Here is a 13,351-nt window from a genome sequence, read left to right on the forward strand (position 1 = left end):
TGGCAACGGCCACGCTCAAAATGGTGCATCTCATGTGCCACCCGCACAAGAACCAGTCCAGGGGCACTGGCAACGATCTTACTTGGCTTGCCGGGTCTTCTCACGCACAGCACATTTCCAAAGGTCTCGGTCAGTAGTCATCGCCTCGGTGAGGCCCAATGTACGAAGGTCTTGCCTCACCACCTCAGCCCAGGTCTTCCTGGGCCTACCTCTTCCACGGGTTCCCTCAACTGTTAGGGTGTGGCACTTTTTCACGCAGCTATCCTCCTCCATTCTCACCACATGTCCATACCAGCGCAATCGTCTCTCTTGCACGCCACAACTGATGCTTCTAATGTTCAGCTTTTCTCTCAAGAGTTCAGCTTTTCTCTCATTGTTAGTAATAAATATTAATGGAATTCATTTTAATGAAGGATAGATATAGAGAGACTTTTATGACATAAAAATGTGCTAACTGACCAAAAAAAATGCCAAGAATAAGAAATACATAATATGGCAGCAAAGAACAAAATGGATTTTATAAAACAACAATAAAGATATTGGAATATGTAAGACTAAATCTACAAAACTTAAAGTAATTATAAACTGATTACAATAAGTTTATAGACCATAAAGCTGTTTATTTAAATTTCCAATAACATGCTTAATTTGAGCTTTTCAAACTCAAAATATTGATGAAGATAGGAAGGATAAATAATTCAGGTTGATTATAAACATGATTATAGAAGACAAGAGTTTAAGATCATGCAAAAAAATAGTGCAATTTATAAGTGAATTAGCGAGAAAACAAAGGATTTTAGAGAAAAAGGTGGACACAGATTTCACAAATGTGAAACAAAAAATGCTTTGAAAGGGTTTCATTTGAAAACAAAGTCAGATTTATTAGTTAAAGAAAGTTAGGGGAAAAAATAAGGGAGGTAATCATGCAGTTTAAATATTAAAATAATTGAGTTGTCATATATTTGATCTTTCACAATTTTCTACACATTTTATTGGCTCCTCCAATCAATGCAATGATGATGGTGATGGTGATGGTGGTGGTGGTGGTGGTGATGATGATGGTGATGATGATGGTGATGATGATGATGATGATGATGGTGATGATGATGGTGGTGATGATGGTGATGATGGTGATGATGATGGTGGTGGTGATGATGATGATGATGATGGTGATGATGCCAAACTTATTTCAAAGCAAATATCTATGAATTACTCAAGTAATTTATACATACAAAAATTATATATATATATATATATGTACATGCGAGGGGGTGCCCAAAAGAAACCGGAATTTTGCAATGTTATTTTATTTACTTAGTTTTTGCATGTTTACACTTTTATTGCCTTCAAAGTATTCTCCATTTGAAGCAATGCATTGGTCCAGATATGTTTTCCACTGTTCAAAGCAAATGCCTCTGTGCTCTATAGCACCAGCTTTCATCACCAGTGTTGACCTCTGAAAATGGGTGCAGATCAACTTTCAACTGTTCTTTCAGTTCACAACATGCATTCAGTCGTGACTTCTTTTGATCTTCTGTGAGCAAGCGAGGCACAAATTTTACTGCAACTCTTTTCGTTCACAATTCCTCGCTCAAAATACGTCAGCAGGAGCTCCAGAACACACCCGTCATATCAACAAGTTCATCAGTTGTTCAATGTAGGATCCGCCAAGATCGGTTCATGAATTTTCATGATGTTTTCATTCATTCAGGAGGACGATGGACACCATGAACGAAGTTAGACTTCAAGGGAAGAGTAATCATCCTTAAAGCATGAAAACTACTTGTAAACTTGTGTTTTGCTCATGGCAGCATCCTTGTAAGCTGTTTGAAGTATAACAACTGTTTTGGTCATTGTTTTCTCCAGCAGAAAACAGAATTTCATGGAAGCATGCAGCTCCCTTGCTTCAGCCATCACAAACATCACAAAGTGGGAAGAAGCACTGCAAAACAAAGACGCACCACATGGCAGTATGACCTCACATGCTGCCACCAGCTGGCAGACCGATGCCTGAGGGTTGCATCAAGTGGCTTCTATTGGTGGAAGGAAGACCGAACTACAACAGGCTTGTCCCACAAAGAATGTTTCTGGTTACTTTTGAGCGCCCCGTCATATATACATAAATATATTCTGCACATAACGATTGTGCGTCAAAATAAATATATGAAGCAGGGAAAAAAGAAAACAATCTTTTCCTTCTATCATCACCACCTATGTTAGCCTAAACTCAGACCATCTATAAAATTGATCAATTCACTAAGGTAATGAAATAAACTAGCATGTTTGTTACTTCAGCTATCTACTCTCAAGGGAAAAGCAGTCTTTTTTAATATATATATATATATATATATATACTAAATGTGTGTGTGCATATATATATATATAAGTCTTTGAATATAAATAGGTATCCCTCCAGTAGTATATTGGATATTTATAATCCCATAGATGGTTGTCTAATCTCTAACTCCTGTATACTTATGTGTATTATATATATATATATATATATATACATACACACACACATGTGTGTGTGTATATATATATATATATATATATATACATATATATATATACATGTATATACATATGTATATATACATATATATGTGTGTATGTATGTATAAATTTGTGTGTATATATATATATATATGTATGTGTGTATATATATATATATATATGTATATCATCATCATCATCATGTATATAAGTGCATATATATATGTGTGTGTGTGTGTGTGTGTGTGTGTGTGTGTATACAATGTGCTTCTTTCAGTTTCCATCTACCAGATGCACTCACAAGGCTTTGGTTGGCCTGAGGCTATAGAAGAAGACACTTGCCCAAGATACTGCACAGTGGGACTGAACCAAGGACCATGCGGTTGGGAAGCAAGCTTCTTAGCACACAGCCGTGCCTCTGCGTGTGGTGTGTATGTGTGTGTGAATGTGTGTTTATATATGTATGTATGTATGTATGTATGTATGTATGTATGTATGTGCATGCCAGTCTTGTAGATTGTAGACTATGAAGAGCACTTGTGCAGAAGGATGAAGAACAACTTCTGGAATAACTGTAAAGACCTGTAACTTTGCATGTAATTATGTATGTATGTCCTTATGATAATGACTGCCAGAAAATGACTGGAAGAGCAGTGTTTCTGCTAAGATCCCTAATGAGGTCATAGGCTACCACTCCCTTATATTGGTAAACATGTAATAATTACTATGGTGTATAAAAATAAATGCCAAATTAGTATGATTTGTTCATCTAAAAAAACTGTTCTACTTTCATCATTTTACTTGGTCCTTCCTATACAAGCTTCTGTTTCAATAATGATAACAAACATAATCTGAACAACCACCAAGATTATTCTGTATGCACTACATATTTATCAACCTTACGATTGTCATTTATCCTCAACATAACCAGTAAATATTTATATATTTTTTTTTATTTTGTAGTATTTTTTGTGGTGGAGGTAGTGGTAGCAGTGGTGGTGGTGATGTGGGTGGTATTAAAATAGAATGAGTGGAACTTTATAATTAATTTAATTACTGTGGATTTTGACATGTACACATATGAAAAACAGGAATTTTAATGAAGAGAATGGAGAAGAAAAACTGAAACTCTAATAATGATTCTGACACTAACTATTACAACAACCATAACAGTAAAATAGAAAACTGGAGGAGGATTCTGAATGCTGACTCATAAACTCACATTAAAACATTGAAAAATAATATCTTGAAATAAAAAAAAAACTTCAGTGACTTGAGACAAAAATAAAATGGGAAAGCAACGATATAAATGAGTGATTAGTTTCAATGTAGAGAGTGTTTGTCAACATTACTTACCACTGCTGAACAAAGCATTAAATGGCCAGCTGTGTCTAGTTTGTAGTTCCGCTAGAAAGTTCAATATCATTCAAGTTATAGACCAAATCACTTTGCATAGAGTTAATCAAATACTCATCAAAACACAAACTTTGTAAACAATTTTTAGTTGTGCAGCAACAATTAAAATTAAGCATTAATTAAGGATCAAACACATAATTAAGACATCAAGTTAAGATAAGATGGAAAGGTAATTAGTAAAGGAAATTTGCATGGGTTATTTTTCTCAGTATTATAAAATTATTTATTATTATTATCATTATTATTAATTACTTGTTACTGTTAATATGATTTAAAAACAGAAATGCAAAAAACAAAGAAGTATATAAACACATTCTGCAGTTATGCCAATTCAAACAACATGGTTCTTCTATAAGTATCCTTTGTGTTCAACATCCTAACAATGAAACCACAAGATATTTTGTTCCTAGTAATTCCTTATTGTATCCATGTCCCATTAAGTACACAGCACTAAACCAGAAATATGCATGTAAACATAAACCTAATAATGACTAGATAGCAAACAAATATTGCTACAGTTAGTAGGGGTTTTAAACAAAACATAGAAATGATCTAACAATGTATTGTTTTGAGAGCAAATGATATATTTCATTAATACCAAGAATTTATGAAAATCTATTAGAATGAAGATATTGCAGACGGTCATACTGGTTCAGTTTGAGAATTTAGGAAATACTAGAGGAACCAAAATTTTATTGGTATAAACTCATGGAATAGATGTAGTAAAATAAACAATTTTGTTTTTCTATATCAACCAATACAATTTTGTACATTTACCTAGTAATTCTGCCCTCACCACTTCAACAAGCATGATGAAAGCTATGCTTATCTGATTAGGTCAGTACAAGACAGAAACATGTCAATTTCTAATACTGCCTTTTCCTCACCACATAATTATAACTTTTATCTTTTAGTCAGGAGGAAAGGTATCTCCCTTGATTCTGAAACTAGTGGGAGGGAAGGAGGAAACTACTCTCAAGCTGGATACCTGACTCAAAAGCTTGCAACAGAGTGGAATTCCGTTAAATCAACCAAGTTACTGGACGGTGGTGTTAATCCAGATGATGAATTAGGTCTATCACTCATATTAACTTTTTAATGCCTACAACATACGTTAGCACTAACTTTATTATTCAACAAATTAGTTATCATTGAAGGTCTATTGAATGTACTTGATATTAAAAAATAAGTGAATAGCTTTCATCTACATACAATAAAGAAGAAAGATGGGCCATGGACTCACTTTTATCTAGCCTAAATAATACTAACCATCAATACTAACTGTTATTAATTTTATTCAATCTTTCTGTTAGAAATCAGTTGACAACAGAGGACAGAAATCTGGAGGATCTGAAGAGCTTCTTAAGATGATGTTAATGAGAATAGGTCACTAAACAGGTCACCAAGATAACCTTAGCCAATTGGATAACATTTAAAAAACACAGCAAAAATAACCAGAAAATCAGTTCTGATAATATCCAATCTATTATGTCCAAATATGTCTAGAAGTTTATGATGAAGGCTGTAATTTTATTTCCTGTCTCAAATAGCACCAAAACTAGATTAGTGAAGAGGGAAAGAACTAAAAGTGACTGTTTATATCATAAATTGCTCCATCAATTTAGAAATGTTGATGGATCATTAATTTAAATAAGGAGCACAAAGTATAAAATACCATTGGTTTTTCAAAGTCTACCATCATTGACAAGATTATCAATGAAATAGTGGAAAAGAAAGAAGATGAATGACTTAAAAAATTAAAAACATATCACACAAGTTGAAAATAATGGTTTCAAATTTTGGCACAAGACCAGCAATTTTAGAAGAGGGGAGCAGTCAATTACATCGACTCAAGTGCTCTACTGGTACTTATTTTATCAACCCTGAAAGAATGAAAGGCAAAGTTAACCTCAACAGCATTTGAACTCAGAACATACAAACCAAAACAAACACTGCTAACCATTTTGTCTGACATGCTAAGAATTTTGCTAGCTTGTTGCCTTAACCTTTTAGCATTTAAACTAGCCATATCCAGCTAAAATATTCTAACTGTTCTATGTTCAAACTAGCCAGATCTGGCCTTCCACATCTACTCTGCAATGTCGTTCTAAAATTAAACAATGATATCATCAAAATCTCAAAGCTAAAATATAATCCATGATTAATTCAAAACAATGTGAATGAATAAGCATTAGAGTTGACGGAGTAATCTGAATGCCAAAGGGTTAAAACAAGTTGAAAATAATGAAGTAAGTGGTAAATAATGAACCAATTTATAACAGCACACATCCAACTAGCCTCAAAAGTAACAATTACCATTAAAAATTTTAATCTACAAATTTCTTTTACCTCATTATAATCTAAAATATACAGGGAACCAACTTTTGTTAGAATTACGATATTAACTAGACAAAACATTGTGTCAACAAACAAACATGAACAATTAAAATTTCGCCAATGAAATTTGGAAATATTTCTTTAAGTTTATATGCTTCTTTTAGATTGTTCATCAAAACAAGCTTATTCAAAGAATAGCTTTCTAAAATGGACAAATACTTTTGTAAGTAGATGATAATCTATGGGCTATTATAGCAGCATTAGTATCTAGTAATAAAAAGAAAGCAAAATATGAAATGTGTAGATATATATACTTACTATTTCAGGAAACTTATAGATGACATATGGTTCATAGTTCAATTTTTCTGTATTCAGTCGGAGACCAACACAAATAACATACTCAAATAACTGAGGATAGATTTTGTCAAGGACTCGTAAAGACTTTTTGACTTTTTCACTCTGTTAAATAAATATACAGGCAGTAAAGAAGTATATATATATGTTTTTCAATGTGTTGTCTTGGTGATTCATAATTAATGAAACAAAGACAACTGCAATAAGAAAACAAAACATGTAACAAATACTAATAATGATTGTCTAAACTAACATTGCAAAAGTTAAAATATTCTGAAAAGAAATTACAACTTATAAAAAGCAAGTCAATAATAACTTAGTTTCTTGTGGAAACTTAACTAGAAGGTAAAATGTATTTAATATTTTCTTCTGATAAATTGAGAGAAGAGAGTTTAGCTGATTCCATACAGCCCTTTCTGTTATTCATCATCAACATCATTTAACTCCATGTTCTATGCTGGCATGGATTGGATGTTAGGACAGGATCTGATGGGTCCAAGGACTGTGCCAAGCTTCCCTGTCTGTTTTGGCATGGTTTCAACAGCTGGACGCCCTTCTTAATGACATCTTTACAGTATGTGCCAGGTACTATTTGGTGGGGAGGGGGGGGGCACCAGCACTAGTGAAGTCAGTATGCAGCTTGCTAGACTATGAACCCCAAGAAGGGCAACTTTATGCTAGGAGATGAGGAGTAGAAAGGAGTAAAGTATGAGAGAAAAAGGTTGCAGTGGAACAGGTTTCTTGCTGTAGAGGAGCTACAGGACTACTCACATTTTAGAAGAGAGGGTGGGAGTGACTGGATGGAGCTGGGATAAAAATAGTGGTGTTGAAGTAGCAAGGTGGACATTCAAGGCACGAGGTGGATAGGAATGAGTGAGCCGAAGGGGTCAAGAGTGAGTGGTGGTGTAAGAGATATCTGATAGTGCAGAAAGGCAGAATAACAATGATGATACAGTAAACAGGAGAAAAGAAATGAGGTGTTCTTGGGTAGGTTGCAGGAATGGATGGAGAAGAGAGAAGTAGGCATAGTAAATGAGGAGAGTGAGATACAGGGAGGCAGGGTAGGAGAGATGATTAAGTGGCACAGTGGTAAGAGGGGGGGTGATCAATAAAAGTATGGATGGAGAGAACAGCAATAATAGATGAAGGATGGCTAACAAGTGAAATGATTCTGGAAAGTAGGAAAAGTGCTATCAAGGAAGAACTGCAGAAAAGATAAAATTTAACTGCTGCAGAGACAAAAAAGATTACTGTGCTCTACAATTTCAACCAGTTCCCAGCCCTTTCAATAGAATATAATACTGTTAATGTCTACAATAATATCAATATTGATTTCTTACACAGGCACATGGCCTCAAATTTAGAGGAGTTGGAGGGGGTCGATAGATTATATTGACCCAGAACTTGACTAGAACTTTATTTTATCGACCCTGGAAAGATGAAATACAAAGCTAAGTACAACACAATACAGAAATATTGATATAATGGTCTCTAAACTGGCACATGTCCAGAATTTTGTAGATCAGAGATTGCTGTTGATTAAATCAAAACCACTCTAACTCTCATCATCATCACTGTTTTAGCATCCACTCTTCCATGTTTGCAAAGGTCAAGCAGAATTCTTTGAGGAAGATTTTCTACAGCTGGATGTTCTTGCTGTTGCCAACCTTCAACTGTTTTCAAGCAAGGCAATACATTTCTATGGCCAAGCATTAGACTTGAAGGACACTGCTTGTATAACGATGATGACACTCATTTACAACATTTGCATTATGTCAAGACAAGGCGATACTAACACATGTGCATGCACATGCACACATACACAAGCCTTTTTCAGTTTCTTATTTCTTATTTCTTTATTGCCCACAAGGGGCTAAACATAGAGGGGACAAACAAGGACAGACAAAGGGATTAAGCCGACTAAATCGACCCCAGTGCGTAACTGGTACTTAATTTATCGACCCCGAAAGGATGAAAGGTAAAGTCGACCTCAACGGAATTTGAACTCAGAATGTAAAGACAGATGAAATACCATTAAGCATTTCGCCTGGCATGCTAACGTTTCTGCCAGCTCGACGCCTTTCAGCTTCTGCCAACTAAATCCATTGGTCTATGGCTTTAGTAGAAACAAACTTCTCAGCCATACCTATTAGCAACATTCCTTCAGACTCTATGTTCTGAGTTCAAATTCTGCTGAAGTCATCTTTGCCTTTCATCCTTTCAGGTCAGGGTTGATAAAATATAATACCAGTCAAGTACTGAGATCAATGTAATCAACTGTCCCACTACCCAAAATTGCAGGTATTGTGCCAAACTTAGAAATCATAATAATAATAATGATTTCTTTTATTGACCACAAAGGCCCAAACATGGAGGACAATATCGAAGGACAAGTCACAGCACACAAAAACATGGGTTACCATCAATCAAGGGGAGATACTACCACATTAAAGGATACAACAGAGGATATATAATAAAAAGTAAAGAAATAAATAATAAATAAATAAATAGAATCTCCAATAGTGGGGCAGTACACTTAGTGAGTGCCTGGCAACATTCTAGATGCCAAATGCCCAACCTTGGTCTATGTTTGACTCATGACTGCAGCTCTGTCAATGAGATGAGCTGTAGAAAGACATGTTGCACAAAAGACACCCACACCAGTTCACCCTTATTTTCATTGTCATCATCATCCACTTCCTCACAGTGATTTAGATATTTCTGTAGGTGCAACAGCCTCAAAGTGTGGCTCTGCATCATTAAGGACGGTATTCCAAGACCACTATGGTGTGGGTATTGACAGGAGATGGATTTTCTGACCAGTGGAACCTGACCCTTCCATAAGAATCAGAATAGCAAGCGCTCCAATCTGGTCAGAGTTTTCATAGGTCAAGGTACGATGGCTAGACGGTAGTACACTACTGAGGCAATATATGCATTTGCTACTTCTGCCCAGGCTTTCAGATACAGATTCCTTTCTGACCATTTCTGGGTGAGCTTGGCCGCTCTAGTCATGACCTCTTCTCAGTTCCTATCTACCTGGAGATCTGGTCCAAACCAGACTCCAAGCATTTTCACCAGACCCTCCATCCAGTTACAGAAATCACAGATAGTCGACTTGCCTTGTCCTAGTTTAGGAGTGCTCTTGTGCATTCCTGATATTCTTTCAGTATAGTGTCGATGATTTTTTCTATGTCCAAAGAGTCCAACACCACGACAGTGACTTCCAGAGCAACCAAAACCTGAAACTCCCTGGATATTCCTGTTCTGTTTTGTTGGGGCTTAATCGTAAGCTTATCACCTTCCCGTGCTCCTCTAGCATGGCCATTACTCTGGAGTTTTGTCTGAGACTCTGACTTTGGTCACACGGACATCCCAGGTATAAAGGGAGCATCACATACTAGTCAGAGGGGCAGGTCATTTTAACCATCCTACATGCTTCCTCTTCATTGCTACAGATAGCTATCATGATCTCATATTGTTTTCCTTGATAGACATAAACTACAGAAGGCCACACCTCCTCCAGGCATTTTTCTATTTCAGCTGGAAAAGAGTATAGAAGCTTACTCTCTCTGCACTTAATACACTTATAAATTATCATTCTCTTTTTAGTGGAAATCCTTTCCTCTTCAGGAAGAGCCATGACACTGGGTCAAATGATATCTTTCTGATATTTTTAACTGCTTCCACTTTCCCTTACAAGGAATGAGTGTTCTATGTATTTATTATATTTGTGGAGGAAATTTTTTCCTTCGGATGTGTATTCTCGTCATTGTCTCCATAAATAGCATTGCTGTTGATACTATTGTAGAAGTCAGCGCTTTTATTGATGCTGTTACTACTGCTGATAGTTATTATATTATTCTTGTTGTTGTTGCTGTTACTACTATTATTGCTGTTGGTGTTGTTCTTGCTGATGTCATTAGTGCTGTTGTTGTTGGAGTTGCTGTGGGTCATGCTGGTGTTAGTGGTCTTGTTTTGTGTTGTATCGCCAATATGTATGACGATACCTTTTTTTTACACTATAACCGTGTAGTAACAACAAAATATATAACAAAGCAGGGTAACAACAACGTAACAATCCAACAAACTCTCTACAAATTATACCCGAACAAATAAACTATCAAAACCACACCTGACAACTACCTGCAATTAATGCCTACTCTTCCCCTACCTCACTCAGACTGCTACTATTTATAGTTGTTCAGCCAGTCTATTCTCGCAGGGGGTGACGTGACTCTTGCCACAACATCTCCCCTTTTGAGATTTCGACTTCCATAGGAAACGAAATTTATTTTGTTTTATTTTTTTCCAAAACTCTCCCTTTTTGAGATTTTTGATTCCCTAAGGAGTTCAATACCTTTTTTGTTTAGGAATTATTTGTGCTAATGACAAATAATAAATCCTACCAGGAATAAGACCAAACCTGAGCCAAACCAAAATAATAATAATAATAATAATAATAATAATAATAATAATAATAATAATAAATAAAAAAATACATCTGAATATTTAATAATATTGAATTAACTACCTATATTTTTTTTCTGCAAAATTCAGACATCCTAAACTGTTCTAGTCACAAAAGATAATTTATATTGGTCTCTACAAATATAAACAAAACACAACTATAAATACTCCTTTTAGTACAACATGGTTTGTAAACACCTGCTTATTGGTGTTACTTACCGTTTTAGATTTGATAGTGCTACAATATTCTACTCTCTTCTTTATTTCTGATTCATCAACCAAACTGTCAGCATCTATAGCAAGAAAACAGAAAGCAGTAAGTATAATATTGATGCCATTTATTTGTGTAACATAGCACAAGGCTGGTTTGTTCTTTATCTTATCTAAAGAATGAAAAATATTGCAGACTTGAGAAACAAAATGAAATAGTGCCATTTCAATATATACTATGGAAATACAACAGCTTTAAAATAATTTCTTTTTGGTAAATGTTGATTCTCCTGAAGAAATAAAGAAAAAGCACTCTAAACTAATAGACTGCCAAATTAATAGATTTGAGATTTAACTGAACAAGTAATAATGATAATACAATATTTTCATATACAATATTTATTCAAAAACATTAAAGATCATGAGAATGAAGTGAAATAAAGATATAAACCTTTGAAGAGAAAGAGAGGAGGAAAGAAATTAAACTGTTCTGAAGAATAATAAGGAAGAAGAAAACAAAGCATGAAAAGGCAATAAATAGGAAAGAGAAATAGAGAAAATAAGAAATACTACTGGGGGCCAACAAGCAAGATAAACATTGACTAAGGTAAAAGATAGGAAAAGGCTGTGTATTTGTAGGATTGAAATTTTGGGAGTGAGAAGATGTGAGAAACCCTAGCTTACATTCAATTTAATGGTATTTCAGCATTAACAGACATATCTCCCTCCTATTAGTCTGTTAACTTGAGGGTTTACAGCTTTTATATTTCATTGCTCAAAGTAATCAATAATAAGGCTACACATGGACATATGCACACAAGTATGCATATACACAAACACATCGGACATGACTGCTTGAAAGACTGCCAAGAAAAAGCATTATAATTGTACTCATCACTTTTCTAGAAGTTTCCAATCTGGTGAAATCAATGTAGTTGCTGTTGTATTTAAACTTTTGTAGATCAATGACTAGTAGTGAAAAATGTGAGCTAAGAAAGAATTCAAGAAGACCAGAGCAATTCAGGTAGTGGAAATACAAGGCAGAATGTAGGGTTTGGAGTAAGGGATTCGAACACAACAGAGCTGACAAGATGATTAGAAGTGGATAAATCAAGTGGTCTAAAACAGGGGATGGCATGTAGGTTTGTTAGTTCAAAGGAGAAGATGTAGTAATAAGAATAAAGAGAGCAGAAACATCATATATGTGAGTGAGCCAGTGGTTGTAGTCTGTTGGTGAGAGTCTTTGCCAAATCAGTTAAATTACTAAATAAAGCAGTCTTGGATGCTTGTATGTGCAGCACTTCTCAAGTGTGACATACAACATTGCATGTTTTCATAAATTGGGACAAATAGATACACAGAAAGGAAAAAAATTGAAGAATTTGGTGAAAATAACAACTGACTCTGGCACATTATATGAGAGTAATGGAAGGAATATCAGGAATAGTTGTCTTTTTAGACTGGAATAAACAAAACATTTTTTTGTGTATAAGACAGCTTGACAGCTATGAGTATGTAGTTTGGAAAAATGTGAGGTAGGTTAGTAAGTTTGGGAGAAGTTCTGTTGTATATATACAGTATGTAACTTCAAGCAATTCAGGCAGTAAATACTTTATTTGTAGGAGTGCTTCTTACAGAGCCATCTGGATTAAGAAATAGTAAGTAGAAAGATTCTGCAAATCATGTAGAGACCCTTATGGCAACTGATGTGAAAACCTGGGTGAAAGTTAGCATGCACAAAAACAATCATTGCTCTCTAGATGGTCATATTGCAGGCATTGCTGTAGTGGACAAACACCTCCAGCTATTCTCAGCAGCAATGTTCGGTTGTATAAAAATTGTGGACAAACATGCCTAGAAATATGGCTTCTTTAGCTGTTTCAGACTGATCTAGGGTAAAGGACATTAACTGCCAATGCATAGAACTAGCAGAGCTTCAACAATTTAGGCAGAATTGTTGAACAGTAAGAGTATGTGAGGCAAACTAGCTTCATTAGTATGTTTGGAGAGTAGGTGTGACAGTCAAATGGGTAAGGAAGAATATTAACTGGTGTAGACAATTCAGAGA

At 35.1% G+C, this 13,351-nt stretch overlaps 1 protein-coding gene across 1 annotated transcript in view; it reads right to left on the minus strand.

The window, feature by feature from the left end:
- The window catches only part of LOC106871751 (DENN domain-containing protein 2B), a 95,858-nt gene that overhangs the window by 31,138 nt on the left and 51,369 nt on the right, over window positions 1-13,351 (minus strand). Inside the window, exons 5-7 of the mRNA XM_052968169.1 lie at window positions 11,293-11,366; window positions 6,568-6,708; window positions 3,853-3,903 (exon numbers count right to left, since the gene is read on the minus strand). Of these exons, the coding sequence (XP_052824129.1) occupies window positions 3,853-3,903; window positions 6,568-6,708; window positions 11,293-11,366 (266 nt within the window). The remainder of the gene's footprint in view (window positions 1-3,852; window positions 3,904-6,567; window positions 6,709-11,292; window positions 11,367-13,351) is intronic.

The sequence above is a fragment of the Octopus bimaculoides genome, chromosome 5 (genome assembly GCF_001194135.2).
Source record: "Octopus bimaculoides isolate UCB-OBI-ISO-001 chromosome 5, ASM119413v2, whole genome shotgun sequence".
NCBI classification, from domain to species: domain Eukaryota; kingdom Metazoa; phylum Mollusca; class Cephalopoda; order Octopoda; family Octopodidae; genus Octopus; species Octopus bimaculoides.